Raw genomic sequence first — 20,280 nt, 5'->3', positions numbered from 1 at the left:
GACTGGTAATGGATGTTTGGAGAGAGAAGAGGAAGTAGCAAAGCGAAGGTATATTCTTATCAAACAGTACAAACGATCCGGTACGCTCCATAGGAGCAGAGATGTACCAGACCGATCAATTAAGACGCCCTACTCAGCCCAATGCGATGCTGAAGCATAAGATATATGTACAAGAAGAAACATCGCCACATATCATCGTACAACCCGTTCACATGTCCACATCAGCTCGTCTACCTCCTTGTAGCCTGGATAGCCTTCTCGAGCCCGACAATCCTCAGACTCTTGCCGCGCTTGAGACTGCCGCTCATGAGCTCAGCGGTGGGGATGAGTGCGTCATCCCAGTGCCTGAAGACGGCCTTCATGTCGCGTGGTACGCCCTCGAGGACGATGGTGGTGACGGGCATGAAGGGGCGGTCTTCTTCCGAGACGGCGAGGATGCCGTACTCCTGTGCGAATATGAGGGCCGTGGAGAACGCGGGAGCCTGACTGCGAGCCAGAGCGCCGACGATACTACGCCACATTAGCACTCTACTATGTACCTTCGAGGGGTGGTTGGACTTACATGTACATCTCAAAGAAAGCATCAAGCACATAGATGTACTCGGGCTCCAGATCGCGCTGGCAAAAAGGCATAATCTCCACAACCTTAGTCGTAACGCCTGGCGATAGCGGGCTTTTGGGAGTGATGGGCGTCTGTGGGCCGTGTTCAGCGTGTGCGCTAGTAGAAGTGGGAGAAAGCGACTGCGCAAACGAGCTGCGGCGCAGGTTCGCGAAGAAGGAACCCACCTGCAGGCTTTGTCCCCATCCTCCCGAGGCCTCTTGTTGCTGGTCTATCTTGTACAGTCGTGCGCGGTAGCGGTCCGAGGTTGCTTTGTAGCGCCAGTGGTCGGCTGAGCGCGGGATCGCGGGCCCTTTGTGGGTGGGTGTGGGGAAGATGTTGATGAGGTGCAGTGGCTCGGAGCCTTCGTCGATTTCTTGGAAGTCGCCTGTGGGTGCGAGGTCCATGCCCATCAGCCGTGCACCGGAGAGCTCTTCGGCTGAGCAGCCGCGGCCTTTCCAGAGGTACACCTTGCCGGCTTCAGTGGAGATGAGGTATACAAAAGCAGAGCAGAAGCTTTTCAGCGCGAAGTCGACTTCGTCAAAGGCAAGGTGACCCAGGTGGCGGCGCCCGCACAACATGAACTGTTTCGATGCTGGCTTGGCTCCACGCCTGGTGATGACAATACCCCCGAGGGCGTCGAAGAAATTGGGTGGCTCATTGCCTTGGCGAAGAATGAGCAGCCTTGCTTGGTTCTGCTTTGCGTGGTTCCTCGCGAAGAGCTGTGCATCTTCAATGTTCGACTCGGCTATACCGTTGCCTGCCCATAGGTATACATCGGTGTTCTTTGCGCCCTTTGCATCACTATAGACATGTGTGCAGATGTACATCGAGTTCTGGAAGAGAACATGCTGCTCATGTGGTGGAATCGATAGCATCTTGCCATCTCCTGTGATCTCGTGAATCTCTTGCCTTTGGGTGCGCACCTTTCCGGCTGGCCGAAGATCAAAAGGTGGCGAATGCAACACCTGTACCGTATCGATGCTTTCTGGCAGTTGACCTTCAGTCACGGGAGGCTCATCGAAGAACTCGGCAAAAATTCCGTCGTGCTTAGGTGCTGCCGGTGCAGGCGCTGACTTGGGAGTGTCCGGCTGTGGCTTGTCTGCGCTCCTGGGCGGCGACATTGGCAGGTCTTTGGACAGTCGAGGGCTCGACCCTTGTGAGCGTGATGCTGCGCCACCGAACCCACCAAATCCACTCAGACTGAAGCCGAGACCTGCTGGCTTAGGCTTGGGCTGCAGAGGTGCTGGTGGAAGAGGCTTCGAAGAGGATGATTCTGGTCGAGCCGGGGACTCGGGCTTGGGCTCAGGCCCAGGTTCAGGAGACCGCACAAGACCAGCATCTCTCATCGCAGCCTTCTCATCTGCTTGAGTGGGAGGCTTGATCGGTGACTTTGTTCTCAACGGTGCCAGTGATGAGGGCGTTGACTGTCGACCCCATAGGGCTGTCGCGGCTTTCACAGAAGAGAACCCCGGCTTTTGTGGTGAGTGCTCGTCTTTGACTGGCGGAACCTCAGCATTAGGAGTGAGGATCTCCTTCAACACGGTCGGCTTCGGTGACTCCTGGGGTGGAGGTGTAGGCAACAGCCTTGAGAACCTGGAAGATGTGACCGAAGGGGACGGCGATGGCGATGCTGGCTTCGGTGACTTGGTTGATGTGATCGATGGCGATCTGATCGACTCTGGCTTTGGTGACTGCTGTGTAGCGTTGTAAGCTCCAGATGTAATCCTCTCAGACTTCTTCGGTACACTCGGTGAAGCTGTCTTTGGGGTTCCGATGGACTCTGGCCTAGGTGACTGCTTTGGGATGCTTTGTGTTCCAGACACCCTTCTGTTGAGTTCAATTGATGATGGCTTCTTAGCCACTTCCGGAGTAGGCGCTTTGTCGAACTTCGCTGAGATCTGACGTGGTTTGGCTGGTGTCACAGGCTTCTCACCGATGGATTCTCTGGCAGGCTTGCTAGTTACTGAGGGTTCCTCTGGTGTTCCGTTAGCCTTGGGTGGTTCAGAGCTAGGAAGGATATGCCTGGGTTTGACCAATGGGGCAGCAGCAACAGTGGCATTCACCTTCTCGGGGACCTTCTCAGTAACCTTCTCCGGCTCCGGGGCGGATTTCCTGGCTGCGGGCGTTCTCCTCTTCGGTCCACGAGCGCGTCCTTTGGTCATGTGTGTCAATTCAGGAGCGGGTCCCGATGGCTCTTCCTGGGCAGGCCTTGAAGGGGACAATTCACCAACACTCGATGTGGACTTCTCGGTTGCCAGTGGAGGTGGGCCACGGGCCAACATTCCGGCTAACGCAGGGTTGAAGCGATCTGCGAGTTTGTTGGGCTTGCCGCTGTCCTTCTTTGCGAACAGTGGAGCTGGTGATGCTGGCTTGTCGTCTTTCAAATCCAGATTGGGTCGTTCCACTCCTCGTAAGCTCTTCTTCCTGGCTAGTGCTTCTGGAACAGGCTTCTTATCCTCTTCCTTGGGGATTATGGGAAACTTGGATATGCTCTTCGAGCGATCGAGTCTGCCCCGTATCGCGATTGCTTCCGGTACTTCAGTGGGCTTTGATATGCTTTCTGATCGCTTGAGCACCGAACCCTCTTCCTGGGCTTTCTCCAGCATTGATGATCTCTTCTCCTTCAAGCTCTCTCTGAATTCGTCACGACGCACAGTAGGCTTTGGCCCACCAGTCAAGTTCAGGGCGTTCTTGCCTCCGACAATGTTGGCTTTGAAAACATCAGGTGCGACATAGTTCTTCGTCTCTGCCTTCCTCAGCTTTCCAAATACGTTCTGGAGTTCTGACTGCGCTTGACTCGGAGCCTTGGGACTTTCGGTGCTAGGTGTTTGCCGCGACTTCAGGCCAGCACGAAAGTCTTTCTTAGGTGGAGTGTCTGGCTTCGGTTTGACGGCGGGCGGGAATCGTGACAGTACCGACTTCGTAGGCGCCGGTGACGGTACTGCCTCCTTGTCCTTCTGAAGGGCTTCCACTGGTGTCTCGGGTTTAGACTTGGGAGGCTCGGTCTTCGCGGGTTCAACTTCGACAGGAGCTGTCTCCCCGGCAGGCTTGGCCTTCTCTACAGTCTTGACCTCGTCCAATGTCTTGACCTCCTCTTTCAAAGGCGATGAAGGCATCAGCTCGGCCGCAGGTTCCAGTGACGGCGAAGCTTGCGCCTCCTTGGGGTCCTCCTTTGCAAAAGGATCAAACTTTGACGAGTCAAGTCTCAAGGCATCAAGCTTTGGAGACTCGAGCTTGGGTGAATCAAGAGTCGTCTTGCGAAGAGCTACCGGCCTGAGCTGTACATCCTTGAGCGGTGATGTTGGACGTGAGCCCAGCTGCTCGCCAAACGGAGTTCCTAATGGACTGCCCTTGCCAAGATCGACACTCCCACGTTGTTGCTTCGCACGGCTGAGCTCGGCCATCCACGCTGGCTGTTGCGGGGATGCTGGGGCCATCAGCTTCGGCGACTCTGGCTTGTTAAGTGCATTCTCGAGCCAGCTCGACTTGTTTGGGCTCCATCGCTTGGAAGGACTGCATGGCCGATCTCCGTCCTCATTTTGGTCCTTGTTGCTGAACGTGGAGTGGACAGACTTGCTGCGGCTGTGACGATTCGGCAGCGCAGGTCTTACAAACTCGTCCTTCGGCGCAGTGTCAATGCCAAGACCCCTCATGGTGATGTTGCTGGAGCTGGACTGAGGGCGCGAAGGAGGGTCGGTGGACTGCTCCCTGCTCAGACTCGTCGGACGCTCCATCTTGGACAACGAGCCGAACCCAGCCATAGCGCTCCCTCGATTGCTCAAGGTGGAGCTCTGCCTGCTCAAGGTTGGAGGACCTTGGGTGCTCCACCTCTTGCTCACGCTGTCGCTGCGCTTGAGACTGGCACTCAAGACGAAACCGCCCATACCCTTGGTTGAAGACACAGGCCGCTCGCGCTCTGGCAATATCCTCCCTTGCGTCGGCGACATGAGCGGTCCGCGTGCTGCCCCTGCATTGTCTCCACCCTCCCCTGTGGTCCCTTGTTCTAATGGCAGGGCAAACTTCTGCGACTCGAGCGTTGGCAAGGGCGAACGTGTTGCTGCTGTGTCTGTCTCTCCTCCCGATACCGATGTTGCGGCAGAGAAGCGGTTGCTCATCGCAGTGCTGCCTCGCACAGAGCCACCTCTCGACGTGGGCCGGCTCGACGGTGTGCTTTCTGTGGGTGGACTGGCCAGCTCAGGCTCCTTCGTAGAAATTGTAGATTCTCGAGAGGCTGTGGAGTCGCGAGACATGCCGGGGAGCTGCCTCCTGCCTGATATCGACCCAGCATCTGATGCATTGTCCTCCTCGTTCTTCCTGTATGCTGCCGAGCCAATGCCTCGATCTGCCGTCTGGCGAAAGTATGCGGGGTCCTTCGCGCCCAATGACGCTGCAATCTGGGCTCTCGATGTCGGTCGTTCGGGCGAGGAAGGCGTGGAGGCGTCGCAGGAGCTGGGCCTGGCTGCTACTGACAGGGGCCGGCGTATGCTGCCAGACAGCGGGCGCTGCTTCCACGAGAGTGTCCCTGAGCGGCCCAACGCCGCGGCACTCGTCGCCGGCTTCGAGGGCTCGCTGTCGTCTGCTGTGGGCGTGGGGGAGCTCGTCAATTGCTGCAGCGACTCCTCGCGTGCAGCTGCTTCGTCCTGCTGCGACGGCGGGCTCATGGCGGGCGTGGGGGTGCTGGCCGCTTTTTCCTGCACCTGTTGCGGAGTGTGCACTGAAGAGCGGTGCAGCGACTGCGGCGTTGTCGGTTTGTCGGGGGAGATGGAGCGCGCTCGTTCTGTTTTGAGCAAAACATCAGTGGAGTCAACACAAAAACAGACATGCACCCACCTGCTCTGCGCGCTAACCGCTCGCTGCGACCCTGAATCAGGTCCTCCTCGAGCTTCTTGACTCTCTCTGCATCCTGCTGGTCCCGCTGCTCGCCCAGCTGCCGGATGCGCTGCACAAACTCTTGCGGGTCAATTTCCTCGGACATGGTGACAAACAACCGTTCAACGGTGGATGACCCTCAAGGTAAACACACTTAAGACACTGCTCCCAATGCGGCCGTGCTCCAAGACAGCAACACGTCAAGAATGAAGCTGCTCGGCAGTAAGGCAATCCCGGACGGTATCGAAGCTAGACAGTCGTTAAATTGCTTCGAGGTACTCGGTGCATGCTTGGCCTGAGCGTCCTGTCACTGTCCCCGGATGTGTTTCGACTGCGCTGAAACGCTGGTCTGCTCGAACCCACGGCGGTCAAGGTCGAGCACGAGGGGCACAATGGCAGAGGTGGGATGGTCACAGGTTGCGCAGCTGCTTGCAATCGATGTTTGTTTATACGTGCACCACGCTGAGCCGTTCTCCACACTTGAAGCAGTTGGCGGCCTGTGTCAAACCACCGCTACCCGGATTTAGCTTGCGACTATCCAGCGCCCCTTGCACCCATGCAGTGCTCGATACACATCAATACAGGAACAGTCGAGCCTTTGCGTCCTGTACCACCCACTGGAGCCCCTCCTGCAGGTTCTGCCCCGTCATGGCGCTACAGCTCATAATCGTCCATTTGTGTGTTCTGATGGCGTCGAGTCCGAGTCCCTGCGTGCCGTCAGTGTCATTGGCCTAGCAACGCGTCCCAACATCAACGTCAGCACCCACCTTGCGCACCTCGTCCTCGCTCATGGCGCCAGGAACATCGCTCTTGTTCTTGAAAACTAGCAGACTCGCGCCCGATAGTCGCTGCTGTTGTCAGCATGTATGATGAGGAATGATCTGGTTGCGCACCTCCTCGAGCAGTAGCCCTGCCAGCTCATGCCGACAATCGCCTATGCGCTCACGGTCGGTGGCATCGACCACCCATATGAGCGTGTCTGTCTTCTCGAAATAGTTCTTCCAGTATGTGCGCAGCGTCTTCTGGCCGCCGACATCCCCTGAGAAGTCAGTCGATGCATCTCCGGGATCAAGCAGGGTCAGTACATATATTTAGTTTGTATCTTCGTTGTCAGCATCTCCTATTATTGAGCCAGGACCAGCAGACGTACCCATCATAGTCGATTGTCTTGATGATGAAGCCTAATGTTGGGCTGACACTGTTCACGTCTTCGTTCATGATCTTCTTCACGATGGTCGTCTTTCCTGCGTTGTCTAGGCCCCTTCTGCAATCAGTGTTCAGCAGCGTGATTTGGGCATTCAAACACCCACAGCATCAAGATACGCATCTCCTTGTCCTTCAATCGCGCTTTCCGTAATATTGACAACATTTCGATCTCTCTGATTTCGATGTCTTCGTTTTGTCATCCATCAGGCACGCGGCGCCAACTTCGAAGGTCGGGTGGAGCTGCCCCTCGGCAAACATTGCCTCAACAACACCGAATTGTTGCCCTCAACGAATCGCCCTGTGCACCGCAAGGGCTTTCGGCAAACGGAGAGTTGCCTCCCATCTGCCAACAGGGCTCTATAACGGATGGCTTGTGCACATTGGGCTTGTTGAAAAAACATGCGTTCGAAATGGCACTAAAACGATACTGGGCACTGGCAGTTGACTTCGATCTTTTGATTGACTATGGCCTTTGGGCACGAAGTCTACCGTTTCCAGCACTATGATATATATTGTCTGGCCATTCTGAAAGAATCCAAGTTACCTGCGTAAGCGTAAAAGAGTGACAGAAGCCAGCGAACCGGTGTGGCTCTAGCGGGCAGTGCTTTCGACGTACACGAACTTGCTTCACGCAGTTGATGAGGGTCCAGCATCTAGTGACTGACTTAGATGGTCTTGAGGAAGGAACGCCAGGTTACTCTAAAAGGACCCCAGAAAGAGGGTAATGGGCGGTGACAAGGCTGCAACAAGATTCTCTCGCCGTGAGCTACGATCGATCCACCAGGGTCATCATTTAGTCACGTTTCAATTCCTCCTCTGTTCTATTGTGAAAAGTTTCTGCTTTAGCCTCTACCTCTACTCTTACTTTCGCAGTGTGCCCCTTCTCAAATATCGACACTTCCACTCGAGTTGCTGCAGTCGTGCCTGCCTGTCATGGCTCACTTCGCGCTATGCTCTCGCCGGCATGGCTCCAGCAGCTGCACCGCCAACCCTCACGGCTATGAGGCCTCACCAAAAGAAGAAAGCCAAATCTGATGAGCGATTGACCTGGCAGCAACAGGAAGATCTTGGCACAAAAAATGTAGGTGAGAGTAACCTTCAGTGCCTTGTCACCTGCTTCACCTTCGGCTCCACACCGCTTCCACCAACTCCTCTTCGATCAAAACCGGATCTGCTATACCTTGTGATAGTCCGCGCTCACTTCTACTCGCCATCTTCGTCGCTACTTCTCATCGCACACACTGACTCACAACAGCAGTCTCAGCGGCGCAGACGCAGTCGCAAAGCTCCGAGGTTTTTGCCTCTCGACCGCGAAGCTGCTACAAACGCAACCGGAAGCTACAGCAACCGACCACGCCCCAGTCATTCAGCAGCCAGATATTCAGATTCACAACACCCAACCGAAAGCACACAGCAAGGCACGTACCTGAGCTTCACCTCAGCGCAGCAAACAATCTACGCCGACCAACACTCCACCTCCACCACAAGGTCACGGCAGTATCTCTAAAAAGCCCCGCGCAACCCGTAAATAACGAAAGCCTCGCGGAGAGCCCAAGCTTGAAGACATGACTACAAAGCTTTCAGGTGTTTACCTTCCACCCCACTTGCGCAAACGTGCTGCTGCACCAGCCGTAGCAAAGACTGAGGTCAGACTCGGAGACTTTATTGGCATTGGCTCTCCACCTGCCTCGGTCAAATCTCAGGTTGAGAAGCCTGTTCAAAGTCAAGCTTCTCCGTAAGTCACTCTGGCCTCTCTGCTTGAATATCAGTTCGTATTACTTACATAGAGTAGTGATAACCGTCATGAGATTGTCACTCAAGAACATACCCCACCTTCTCCACCAACGACAGTCGAAGAGCCGTCAAAACCTGCCGGAGGATGGAATGGCTGCGACAATCCTGTACCAGAGCAGCCTCCCGCCCCTACAAGGCGGAATGGGAACCCGTGTTGGCCAAGAGCACCGAAACCACCCAAGGAAAGACACGTCTGGCCGAAGCAAAGCGAGATTCCCAGAGAGCTATCCACCGGTAGTCAGAGCGATGGCGGAGTCACGTTCAAGTCTGATAGCGAAGGAGACCCCTCATACGATGTCAAGAAGTTGATGGACTGGAATGGTGACTGGCTCCCGCCACCAGAAGAATGGGCTGCCCGTAAGGGCTTTACCCATCGTCACTTCGGCCAAGTCATCGAACAGTGGGCGAATGAGCACAGCCGAAACTGCACCAAGCTCATGGACATTGACTCGCCAGTGTTCTCGGGTGTAGAGAAGGCCGATGGTGGGTGGCTGAACAAAGATCTGGTACCACGTTACTGGCTCCACGACCTGATCGATGAAGCCGCCCCACGCAAATTCTGGGAAGAACTCCCACAGCGCGCGCCTGCAACCTTAAGCGACGTCGATATCATGGAAGATCCGCCGTACTGGGAGCGATGGGAAGACGACCATCCCGATAGCTGTTTCATGACCAGCTTGGTCGTTCCAGAAGCGAAGATCGATCCGAAGGATTCTGATAATGAGCTGGAGAGTCCATTCGCTATGCTCTGTACTACTGAACGACTGGCAAGAATCAAGGAAATCAAGGACAGCAAAGCGCGTCGTGCTCACGCAAGGCGAAACAAGCCGATACCCACATCCGCTCACGAAGGGCCTCAATGGCCAGACAGGCGTTTGCAGCCAAAAGCCAATATATATCTCCGCCCCATTCAGCCCGCTGATGTTTGCGGCGTGATGGTAAGCATCTAAATCGAAGTCACAATGATTCAGTCCGTTTGTTGTACAAATCTAGCTGACCCATCCTGTAGACGATATACAACCACTACGTTAACCATACTGTGCATGCACACGAGCTCGAAGAGCGAACTGAGGAAAACATCCGTTGCCGTATCGATGACACTATCAAGGTCGGTCTACCATTCCTCGTTGCAGTTGCCAAACGGAACCAACGCAGAGGCCCGCAAGGGTATGTGACCGAAACGATCGTCGGCTTTGTCCACCTCGATGACTACGTCGACCAAACCAGCATGTACCGGTACACATTTGAGCTCGAACTTTACGTACATCCGGGCTACATCCGTCAGGGTATCGGTAAGTGCCTGCTCGATCGGATGATGTACATCGCCAACACCGGCTACAACATCAAAGGTGGTTACGAGTGGGTGAATGAGTTCGAGTACCTGAAGAACGGTAAGAGCCGCGTCGTCAAGACCATCCTGGCGACTCTACACTATGAACGAGGTGACGATGTCGAGTGGGCTACTAGCTATCTTGGAGACTTTGGTTTTAAGAAGGCCGGTCGATTTGCTCAGATCGGGCACAAAGGGGGCAAGGTTGTCGACAAAGTCATGTTTCAGCTTCAGACTACCGAGGTCGTCGATCCTAAGAGTATACCTATGGTTCAGGGTTGAGGGGCCGAACACTGATCGGTAAGTGCTTTGCCCCTCAAACTGTCATTCACTTACTTATGCCCACAGATCGCTTGAATATCGTGGTACGCGTTGAACATCGGCGTAGACGTTAGCGGGCTGTGGCTACGGCGAAGGGATTTGCTGCCTGCAGCTTCCTCATGAAAGTCATCTATTTTGATTCTCTCCTTTGCTCTTCCACGATTTCATGCAACGGGCTCAGGCACCGCTGAGGCCGACCCACCTGAGGCGCAGGGCTCAGAGTGCTTCTACAGAGCCAGCGCACGACGCGCAAAAGCGTACAGTAGCACGACCAATAGACTGAATCTTTCGTTCATTGCTCCATTACTTCATTCAAGTATCAAACGTGTAGGCCATTCCATCATCCCTCATCCTCTTGCCACCCTCATTTCTCATCCTCAAACCCCCACCGCCCCGTCTGATCCAAGCCCAGCGGATTCTGCCCTGTCTGCTCCTTCCCCGCCACGCTCTCCGGCTTGCTCTCATAGCTGTCCTTGTTCTTCCCGCCCAGCAACTCGCTCTTCTCGTGATCTTCACCCAGCAAGGGACCGAGTGCTGGTCGTGTGGTACCGCCGATTGCGTTGCCCAAGGGCCCTGTCACGCCTTTTTCAAGGGGCGCGCCGATCGGGCGGAGGGCTGTGCCTAGAACGTTTCCTGAGGAGGGGAGATGTTAGTAGGGTGGCGTGCGGTGGGTTGGGGAAGGGAGGAGTGGGGTGGGGGATGGGGAGGAAGAGGGAAAAGGACGTACCGACTGGGTCACCGATTTTGCTCAGGAGGCCCTTGGGCTGGGTGTCTTCTTCCTCCTCCGGGGTGTCTGTAGGGATGTGGTCGCCGCCCTTGGGCTGCTCCTGAGGCTTCTCTTCTTTGTTGGCCATGACTGCTGGTTTTCTGCTCTTCTATGCTTGGGAATGCGGTTCGGTTGGTATGGTAGAGCTTGTGTAAATCGAATTAGATGGAAGATCAGGTACGAGTCCCAGCTAGCTTCCACCTGTCTGATATATGATGTACCCCCTCAGCCTTACACCTACACCATGTTTAGCGCTCGCCATGGCAGGTTTCAAGTTTCAACAATCAAGCGTCACCGTTGCCCGGAACGGTTATGATGTCATTGCGCAACGTGGGCGTTGGCGCTAGTCTTCCCCACCAGCCCACTCGCCAATTTAACTTGGTCGTGATGCATGGGGAGGGCAATTCTAGCGCACCGTGATCGTCAGACTCAAGAGTTGCTATTTCAGGCAAGTTCAGCAGTGGAGCGCCTGATATGGATTGAAGGATGGCAGACGGGGGCCTTCTTACGCCACCTGTTTTCGATGGGAATCAGAATGTTGCTGGAACGGGAAAGTGGATCAGAGGATTTTTTCGCGGTTGCGGCCCTTTTCGCAGAGGCTTTCGATGAATTTTGGGGGAGTTGCTATGTTCGGTAATGCAGGGTGGCGAAGACGAGTCAAGAATCCGGGGAGTGCAAGGTTTGTATAGTTTTGGATTGTGGAAAGGAGGCAAAGGGTATCTCGTTGTTCCAGGTCGAAATTACAACACCGTACGCCATAGCCCGCATCTAAAATCTGTACATGTGAAGGCGAGCTCAAAACATCTCATCCAACCCACTCTCATCTAGCATACTCCCCCCTCTCCTCTGCGCTATGTCCTCTCTCATCTTGCCTCTGAACGTGTCCTCGAAGCTCATCCTATACCCTTCTTCTTCGCTGACAAGCTGTTGCTCCGCCAGCAGACTATCATCCAGGGCCGGATCATCGCTATCAGGTAATCTCGGCACCGGTGTTCGCCCAGTCAAGATGTCGTACAAGCTGTCCTCGCTGGCTTCGCTGCCGTCTGGGGTGTCGAAGCGCAGGATTGCGTCCTTGCCGTACGGCCAGCTAAATATGTAGCCGGCTTGGTGGGCGAGTGTGAAGACGGGTTTCTTGTCGTTCGAGGTGGATAGCCATGATATTGTCCACTTCGTTGGCAGGGCTGTGGCTGGCTTGTTGATGTGAGAGGAGAGGTCGAGGATGGCTGGGGGAGGTGCTGATGCTGAGGTTGAGGCGGATGTTGAGGCTGAGAGATTGGAGGCTTGATACAGGTACAATGTAGGTAAGTCGTGTGTTGTTTGGATGAGAAGGAGCGTAGAGCAGTCATGGTGCCACTGTAGCGATTTGATCGGTGCGTGTTGAATCAGAATCATCCGAGGTCGTAAGCTGTGAAGATCCCATATCCATACTGTGCTTGGTGTCGAGTCGTCCCTTGTTGCGCATAATGTGCCGTCGCTGTTGAAGGCGAGAATGCTGATGCCTTGCTTCATAAGACTTGTCTCGTTTTTCTCCAGTGGTGCTTTCGGCGGGGTGACGGGCTGTGGCGTGATCGTGTATGTCCTGTTCGCTTGCCCGTCGACCTGCTCAGAGAAAACAGGTGCGCCAGGGACATCAATTGAAGCGGTATGATCCAGGAAGACAACAGGCGCGAATGTTCGTGTCGACAGAATGCGCACCCTACGGTCCCAGCCGCTCACTGCCAGCCATTCTGTACCAGGCACCCACTCCACGCTCTTGATCCCCAAACCCTCTACGCCCCATTCACTAGCATCATTCGTCGATTCGCGAGTGATCGTGCGGTAAAGATGCCCGTCGGCGGTATAAATGTACAGATTGTATCCCGTCGACGGCGCATCCCAAATTGCGATCCAGCGACCATCACGACTCCATTTCAGCCCCGCCGCATCGATCGTAGGCAGTTCAATTCGGTTGATGAGTGTATAAGTGCGCGGCGCAATCAGCATCAAGACATCCATGCCTGACGTTCGACACAGCAGAGCCATAGCGCCTCCTCTTCCTGCTCGCTCACTGCCGGAGGGTCTGAAACCCCATCCTTTGCCTTCCTTGCCGGAAAACTTCGGATCCCGAATCTCGATTGCTCTCCCAGAAGTTAGGCACCAAACTTTTGCGCAAGCTCCAAAGTCGCTCCACGCAATGACCTCGTCTTCATTTGCGCCAAATTCGAGGTGCACGTTCTTGCCCATGCCGCCAGAGCCATTGTTAATGATCGCGTTCCATTTGGCGTCGCGCAAGTCGTATACACGTGCCGTGTTGTCATCGTGGATGAGGACGCGGTTGGAGCTGGGACGTGGCGCGCGGCGTGATGAGGTTGGCACAGAGGATGTGTGTGAAGGAGCGGCAGGTGGAGACCATACGAGGCGAGCGGTCTTGGTATCAACATACGGTGGTAGAACTATGCTTCTTTGTATCTCAAATGTTGTGAGGCATCGTATTTGCAACCGGCCATTCAAAAGGCATGCCGTGTGTGTTGCGCTCGGAGAGGGGACAGACACTGATGTCGCTGGAGCGGGTCAGTAGACTTTCAAGAGCAACATCCAGGCCAATTGTGTACCTTTGTAGAGCGAAGAGATCTCTGCATCCTCCATTCGTCTGAGCGGGGTGTGGTGGAGGGGAAGTAACGATGGTGTTGACACACGGTAAGCAAACGGAGCTAGGTCTCGACCAATCACAATGGCAGGCAGTCCGAAGTTCATTCACTTTGGCCTCTCCCACCTCAGCTCACGCAAAACTATGTCGAAGAACTTCGAAAGCTTCATCGTTACTGCTATGCTTTGCTCAACCGTAGAAACAGCGAGGGTATCGGTACATGCACATCAAATCCATCATCAAATCCAACGCTCGCTAAATACAACGACAATCTTCCAGGCATCGACGCTCAATATCTAGCTGTGGTGCCTTTCAAAGATACCGCCATCTGCACATCCCGTGTATGAAGAAGCGAAATAGGAGACCATGTCCATATCCTCTCTACATCCAATCCAAGCGTCACACTCAAGTGCTGTAGACAGGTGCTTTGATCAAAACACTCTTGCCTCTGATCTGTACTGCTACACCAACAGCCAGACGCACTCGTGGTGAAGGTGGCTCATCTTTCTGTCCGCTCGAGCTCCCAGGCGGCCCTGTGAGGCTCTGCTGGCTGCCACCTTGGCCCAAAGATGATTCGCGCTTACCAAGCGATGCCGGTGCAGTCGTAGGTTTCTTCGAGGCACTCAATCCGCCGAAGAAGCCACGCTTCTTGTCTTCCTTTGGCAGCTGTGATCCTTGCTGTCCCTGAATGTCTTGATCGCCAACGGATGCATTGTCGTCCAATTTGGAAGCTACACTCTTCAGCGAGACTCGATCTGCTTCATCTACCTCCTTGATTGGGCTTGTCAAGGGTGGGATACCAGACTCTATCTTCATAAATTCTGAAACGATGCCATGACCAGGCGGGAAATACTCGATGTGGACCTCTCGACTCTCTAGAGGCAGATGTTGAGCGATACTGACAGCCAGTTCGACAATCATGGGCACACCACCAGCCAGATCAGGAGGTGCTGGATCGTTCAACAACATTTGCAGTGATGCGATGAGCTTTTCGTTCAGTGTTTCTGTCAGCTTCTGACGGTTCGACTCGGCTTGTGGCGCTCTTAGCAGATCTGACAGACCTTCGAGTGTAGCCAATCGCCAATTGATAACCTTCGCAGCCAGCGAATCTTCGTCCTCGGTAGAATGACACGAGGGCGCGAACTTGCGGATGTTGAGTTGGATCATCTGGAGCTGAGTCGAGAAGCCAGGTTCTAGATCGGGATGGAAGTACTTCTCGAAGATATTTTCGACTAGCCATTGCGAGATGAAGGCACGGCCAACGGCAGTCATCTCCTGTTTGCCAATTTCTACCGCATTCTTGTTGACCACTGGGTGTAACCATATGGGGATCGATTTCCAATCTTTGCGAATGGAGAAGGATAGTTGCGCAATTAGGCCATCAAGTCTGTTAAAGCGAGTTGCGTACTCGCTGTCGTCCCACGACGTGCGTGACAAAGACAAACGTTGGTTTGCCAGAGTATTCTGCAGCTGATGTACCTGGGTCTGCTGCTCAAAGAAGTACCTTTTCACCTTTTGGTATTTCTCGCCTTCTTAAGTCAGCTAATGGTTCTTCTTGCTTCCGCAAACACTTACGCAGAACTTCGTGCTCCTTCATCATCTTCTCAATGTCCTCTGGATCCAAATCACTGGCAGCCGATCGTGGTGGAGGCGTTCCACGCCCTGTCTCTCCGCTCTGTTTGTCACCTCGGTAAGGCTGGCCTTGCGAAGCTGTTGGTACGACATTAGCTCCAAATGTTGCGACGCCTGGCGACACAGGTGGCGGTCCTTGTGGCTGACCTTGTGTTGTAGGTTGCTGTAGAAGTGAAGACTCTCGAGACGAAGTCGTGGACTGCTGCTGACCCCCATCAGCCACTTTGCGTAACCTGCCATTGCTTTGACTGCCAGGTGCCATATTATCTTGACTTTGGTTTTGAGCTGAGATTTTCGACGTTGGTGAATCCGAAGCTTGCGACTGTTGGTACTGCTGTTGATCGTAGCTTTGGTACTGATGCTGCAGCGGCGAAGGTGGGGCTGGCTGTTGCTGAGAAGAGGGTGGCCGTAGCTGTTGCAGTTGCTGCGTGTCGATAGGTTGGCCCTGCTGCACTATCTGAGGCACACCACGAGTTGCTTGGGGGTGTTGCAACTCAGGTTGGTGCAGTGATGCAGTTCGAACAGGGTGGACCTGCTGCTGACGGAAGTCTTGAGTTTGCTGTAGCTGAGACTGGGGTGGCGGCGCAAACTGCTGCTGCTGTTGGAACTGGTTGCTCTGGGGATGGCCGTCCTGCGGTGATTGCCCTTGAGCTTGCTGGGAAGCTTGCTGGGAAGCTTGCTGTTGTTGATATTGATAGTAGTTGCGTTGTTGCTGTGCAATATCCTGACCGTGCAGCTGAACGTTTCCAGGCCGAGGGCTCGGTGCCGATTGTGGAGCAAAGGGCTGATAACTGTCTGAGCCCTGAGATTGTTGGACAATCGGCTGGTAGTTTTGGTATTGCTGCTGATTTGCCTGCTGTTGTGGTTGTTGTGGACCCTGGTGTTGATCGGGGTTGTAGTGCTCTACCCCGCCCTGCTTCTGATAGCTACCTTCAGTGCTTACTCTGTCGAGTGGGGGCCGGTTGTGCAGACCCTGGTGCGAGTTCGGAATGAACTGCTGTGGGTGCTGCTGGTATTGAAGGTCCTTTGGGGGTACTTCAGGCGTATTGGGGTCCTGCTGGAGGAAAGGGTCGAGGCCTGGGCTCCCTTCGTCTTGCTCGACTGAGGTGGGCAGCTGTTGCTGGGAACCGTGCCGCTGGTGATATTGCTGCGACGGCGTATTCAGACGGGGCGCGTCCTGCGTCGGATACTCCTGGGGTCGATTCTCCCTGCCTCTTGTCGACTGGCGTCTTCCAATTGCGTTCTTGTTCGCCTGCTTCGAGGGGTCGTCCTCCTTGTGCCCTGTCAGTCCAGCAGCAATACGGCTGAGTCGCGACTTCTTGGGCTGCTCCTGCGTGTATACGGGCGCCGGCAACTGTTGCGGGCTGGGACGAGACTGATCGAAGCCAGGTGAGGGGTCAGGAGGCCCAGCTTGTTGCTGGTAGCCTTGCAGCTGATCGTGCGAGCTAAGGCGGTGACTGGCACTCGTGCTGGTCGTACGTTGGGGATACTGCTGCTGTTGCTGCGGTCTGTACTGCTGTTGCTGCTGGGCAACACCGAGAGGAGGCTGCTGCAAAGAGGGCTGCTGGCCGAGCTGCGCCTGTTGCTGCCCGTTGGGATTCTGGAATTCGTTGTTCACTGTGCCAGCGCGTACTGTCAGCCGCACGACCTTCTAAGACTATTGGGTATCCAACCGCGCACTTACCAGAGGGCACAGGTGAATGCTGCCCAGACGAATTGTCAACAGATGTGTGCGACTTGTTCGACTTTAGCCACGAGGGTTTGGGAACCATGTTTTGGCGGTTGGCAGCTTGGAGCTATGCCGGGAAGCTGCACAATGGGGAGATGCGGGGCGAAGTAAACGATAATGGCCTCCGCTAAGAATGACAAGGCGATTAGCGGACACTGATACAGTAGGCTCAAATGCAAGAGGCGCTTCTATCCGAAAACGTGAGACATTGTTGTTATGTGGACGCGCATTGCTCAAGCAAAAGGTCAAGCTTCTTCAGCCCGGCAGCCGCACCTGCAGAGATTCCAGCGAATGGAGCAATGCGACCCGTAACACGCTGTGAGCGCGACCTAAAGAGATCCACTAGACACCAGTGGGAATTGCTGACAGTGCGGGCGGTGGCAGTGCTTGATGAATAGCAGCTAGGGCAGAGGATCATGCATGAGTATACTGCTCGACCACGCCTCAACCTCAACTGATTCGACATCTTCAGCTTATCGTCAATACATACTGGACCTCATCTCAGTAAGAGCAGAAATCAGCCACAGATGGTTGCGAATACGAATCTCTCAATCCTTAGTGAGGTAGAGTCAAGAAGTGCTATGTACATACAGGTACTAGGTACCGGCCGTCGGTCGTCATTAGCTCAGCCTTGTGCTTTTCGATATGAACTGTGTCTCGAACAACGTTGATGCCAGCTTACCCTTGGCTTTGACTGCAGCACGACAGGAAGTCGACCGTGAGGCATTAAACCAATCAATCAATCAATCAATCAACGGTGAGGCTGAAGAATTCGTGGCGGAATCCTCCTCAAGGCTGCACAGCTGCATCTATTTTTAGCGCTGTTCGCTTCGTGCAGCTGACGTACAGGACACCCGGTCGTTGCTTCTCCTGTGCACACCATCGTGAGATGCCTTCGAACGTATTCAGCTCTCCACGAGTTCTAGAAACGACGGCATATTGGTCAAACCTTAACAGAGAGAGAGCATTTGATATGTCTGAACAGCTCAGATATAGAAGTACAATAATGGGCTGGTTGCTCAGAAGCGGAGCAACGTTCGCAATCAAGAGTTACTAGAAAAGAGACCGGCTTCTAGTACTCATAGCTTTCCATCTCCTTCAGTTTAATAAGGCCTATCATATGTTTCAAGGTAAGCTGCAGCTAAAGATACCAAAGCTATCAGATGCACGACGAGTCACGTGAGTGTCGGCGCAAGCTCCACCAAAACACCGACACTAGCGCGGTAGCTTTCTATGGATCATCATCCTATGTGTCGCGCTGCAGCTGTTGTCCGTCCCTTATCGAAGGCCAATTGATCAGGATGAGGCCCTCGTATACCTGCACGCGATGCTTGTCCGCTGTCAAGAGCTCGCGCACCCAGCTGCGACCTGCGCAAGCGTTCCGTTCCTTCGCCCAGAATGTTACATCGCAGCGAAATCACTCCACCAAAACTCCAGCACCATCGAAGTTGGCCTCCCCTCGAAGAGCGCTCTCGACTACGCCCAATCGCAGTTTCGATAAACCATTCGAACCGTATGAGTACATCGATCCAGAGGGTATCAAGCGAACCCTCGTCTTGACGGAGGACAACCTCTTCAACTCGTTCACGAACTCGCCTATACCGCAGATTCGCAAAAGAGCGGCTTTCATGCGCCAGCATGCATACTGCCCGCACCCTGATCATAAGCCGACTCGAGCAGCAAAGAACCCCATGGATCTTGAGGCTCGCAAGTCATCGGAGAAGGGGTCCCCGCCCGCCCATGTGAACTTTGAGTGCCCAGACTGCGGGATACCGGTTTATTGCTGCGAGGAGCATTGGGCGGATGATTATGAGGCGCACTTGGAGGTCTGCGATGTACTACGACAGTCGAATGAGGACGACCATGACTTGCGCAGTGGGCGATTCTTCAAGGAGTTCCAGTTCGCTGAGCCCCAAATGGAGGAGATCCTTGTGAACATGACGAGCTGGGATACATACTTGTACACTCGGGACTTCGATGCGCTCAACAAGGACCGGGAGATGAGACAAGCTACAAAGCTTCTTACCTACCCAATGACCATTGCCAGTGTCATCAACGAACTGAGTCCTTACAATATCCGTAAGGGTGGCAGAATGACCCCTGAGGGACTCAAGAGCTTCAGCGGTAGGTCGATATGGATGCGTGTGAAGCTTTAGCCTAACTGACATGCTTGCAGCCCTGCGACATACCCTGCACCCACCACGAAACGGTGGCGGTGACACCTGGAATAACGCCCGTATTGCTCCTCCATCGGTCCGTTTGTTCATTCTCGGCGCACGCGCTGAATCGTCCTTACCGCGAGAGACCTGGATGCAGCTGGCCTACCTCTTCCACCGTGTCCAATTCTCCCTACACTTCATTGGCCCTGAAGCCATGGCGAACCGTGAGAAGGAACTGCCTCTGCCCGAGCGCACACCTCTCAACCCCTTCGGCGCCGTCATCGAAGACCGCATTTCCAACGCTATGAAGATCAGCACCTTCGTCGAACACTACCACAACATCCACAAGACCGGCTACTTCTACCCGTACGATCCCTACTTCGACTGCTTCGTCGTCTTCCACCCCGGCTTTGGCAACGCAGCATCGATGCACGAGTGGGAGGAGACTTTACCTTTGCTCCTCGAGACCAAGGTGCCGATCATCGCTACTGGATACTCGCCGTGGGATGTACAACAGGACATTGACCACCTCACGAAGCGTTACGGCAACGAGATGGACATTTTGCTCGAGCCTGGAGAGAACCTGTTCAGGAGTCTGAGATGGGACCTGAACGATCTGGACCCACATGATGTTACGTGCAGTAACTGGGGGGTGTACGCTTTCCGAGGCAAGCGATACGAGACCGCAAAGAAAGAGGAGGAAGTAGAGGTGCACAGCGACAGGACGGCATAAATACTAGGGTGTACAATAGGTATGTAGCAATATGTAGATCAGTGTATACCCCACGTGTAAACTATTGTCATCGAAAACGCCGAATGCCATTGACTTCATCCAGTGCAGCAAGCGGAACCCAAGATACAACATTAGGCTAGCGACTTCTTTTGATGCGGCTCGTGAGGCTCGAAAGTGGTGTTGGGAGGCCAACAAGCTTGTTGATTTGATCGTGGGAAGTAGGCTGGCATACACTTCCGCGGAACAAAACAGCAGGGTGGTTACCTACTATGGTATCCGGCAAAAGTAGTGTACATGGCCAATGCACAGCAGGGGTGTTGCCTCCGGAGATTGAAGTAGACTAATCTCCATTCAGTCTTTTGTTACATACAAATCTCAGTACTTTGTGTGACCTCCTTCAGCATCAATTACTGCCTGGCAACGAGCTTGCATACTCTCAATGAGGCTCTGAAGGAGCTCAGGGGTAATTGACTCCCAGGCTGTGAGAGGGGGCCAGCTAGGGATACCAACTGCT

At 54.3% G+C, this 20,280-nt stretch overlaps 9 protein-coding genes across 9 annotated transcripts; 4 read left to right on the top strand and 5 right to left on the bottom strand.

The window, feature by feature from the left end:
* Window positions 1-562: 562 nt before the first annotated feature.
* Window positions 563-5,165, bottom strand: BU25DRAFT_372979 (uncharacterized protein; the record flags this gene model as incomplete). The annotated part of the gene is made up of 2 exons (XM_033704028.1): window positions 787-5,165; window positions 563-693 (listed from the first exon to the last, which is right to left on the bottom strand). Coding segments are annotated over exons 1-2 (4,194 nt in total), but the record flags the coding sequence as incomplete, so codon positions are not given.
* Window positions 5,166-5,914: 749 nt separating this feature from the next.
* BU25DRAFT_397879 (ADP-ribosylation factor) lies at window positions 5,915-6,858 on the bottom strand. Its single transcript, XM_033704891.1, has 6 exons — window positions 6,781-6,858; window positions 6,621-6,731; window positions 6,556-6,572; window positions 6,364-6,509; window positions 6,238-6,318; window positions 5,915-6,177 (listed from the first exon to the last, which is right to left on the bottom strand). Exons 1-6 carry the CDS (start codon window positions 6,837-6,839, stop codon window positions 6,046-6,048), a joined length of 546 nt encoding a protein of 181 aa, XP_033559034.1. The 5' UTR covers window positions 6,840-6,858; the 3' UTR covers window positions 5,915-6,045.
* A 782-nt stretch (window positions 6,859-7,640) lies between these two features.
* BU25DRAFT_460685 (uncharacterized protein) lies at window positions 7,641-8,183 on the top strand (the record flags this gene model as incomplete). The annotated part of the gene is made up of 1 exon (XM_033710376.1): window positions 7,641-8,183. The coding sequence occupies one exon, from the start codon at window positions 7,641-7,643 to the stop codon at window positions 8,181-8,183; it is 543 nt and encodes a 180-aa protein (XP_033559033.1).
* Window positions 7,895-10,419, top strand: BU25DRAFT_125193 (uncharacterized protein). The gene is made up of 4 exons (XM_033700470.1): window positions 7,895-8,411; window positions 8,469-9,408; window positions 9,480-10,100; window positions 10,149-10,419. The coding sequence occupies exons 1-3, from the start codon at window positions 8,242-8,244 to the stop codon at window positions 10,080-10,082; spliced, it is 1,713 nt and encodes a 570-aa protein (XP_033559032.1). The 5' UTR covers window positions 7,895-8,241; the 3' UTR covers window positions 10,083-10,100; window positions 10,149-10,419.
* A 66-nt stretch (window positions 10,420-10,485) lies between these two features.
* Window positions 10,486-11,184, bottom strand: BU25DRAFT_397873 (uncharacterized protein; the record flags this gene model as incomplete). The annotated part of the gene is made up of 2 exons (XM_033704890.1): window positions 10,849-11,184; window positions 10,486-10,754 (listed from the first exon to the last, which is right to left on the bottom strand). The coding sequence occupies exons 1-2, from the start codon at window positions 10,973-10,975 to the stop codon at window positions 10,486-10,488; spliced, it is 396 nt and encodes a 131-aa protein (XP_033559031.1). The 5' UTR covers window positions 10,976-11,184.
* Window positions 11,185-11,272: 88 nt separating this feature from the next.
* BU25DRAFT_413019 (uncharacterized protein) lies at window positions 11,273-11,841 on the top strand. Its single transcript, XM_033706933.1, has 2 exons — window positions 11,273-11,464; window positions 11,509-11,841. Exons 1-2 carry the CDS (start codon window positions 11,374-11,376, stop codon window positions 11,574-11,576), a joined length of 159 nt encoding a protein of 52 aa, XP_033559030.1. The 5' UTR covers window positions 11,273-11,373; the 3' UTR covers window positions 11,577-11,841.
* Window positions 11,273-13,181, bottom strand: BU25DRAFT_441648 (uncharacterized protein). The gene is made up of 2 exons (XM_033709245.1): window positions 12,316-13,181; window positions 11,273-12,078 (listed from the first exon to the last, which is right to left on the bottom strand). The coding sequence occupies exons 1-2, from the start codon at window positions 13,108-13,110 to the stop codon at window positions 11,683-11,685; spliced, it is 1,191 nt and encodes a 396-aa protein (XP_033559029.1). The 5' UTR covers window positions 13,111-13,181; the 3' UTR covers window positions 11,273-11,682.
* Window positions 13,182-13,669: 488 nt separating this feature from the next.
* Window positions 13,670-17,074, bottom strand: BU25DRAFT_413018 (uncharacterized protein). The gene is made up of 4 exons (XM_033706932.1): window positions 16,830-17,074; window positions 15,293-16,762; window positions 15,089-15,223; window positions 13,670-15,042 (listed from the first exon to the last, which is right to left on the bottom strand). The coding sequence occupies exons 1-4, from the start codon at window positions 16,915-16,917 to the stop codon at window positions 13,919-13,921; spliced, it is 2,817 nt and encodes a 938-aa protein (XP_033559028.1). The 5' UTR covers window positions 16,918-17,074; the 3' UTR covers window positions 13,670-13,918.
* A 1,101-nt stretch (window positions 17,075-18,175) lies between these two features.
* BU25DRAFT_347126 (uncharacterized protein) lies at window positions 18,176-19,766 on the top strand (the record flags this gene model as incomplete). The annotated part of the gene is made up of 2 exons (XM_033703137.1): window positions 18,176-18,998; window positions 19,051-19,766. 2 exons carry the CDS (start codon window positions 18,176-18,178, stop codon window positions 19,764-19,766), a joined length of 1,539 nt encoding a protein of 512 aa, XP_033559027.1.
* Between the last annotated feature and the right edge of the window lie 514 nt (window positions 19,767-20,280).

This window comes from Macroventuria anomochaeta (genome assembly GCF_010093625.1).
Source record: "Macroventuria anomochaeta strain CBS 525.71 unplaced genomic scaffold BU25scaffold_28, whole genome shotgun sequence".
NCBI lineage: Eukaryota > Fungi > Ascomycota > Dothideomycetes > Pleosporales > Didymellaceae > Macroventuria > Macroventuria anomochaeta.
This window is presented reverse-complemented; position numbering and strand designations above follow the sequence as displayed.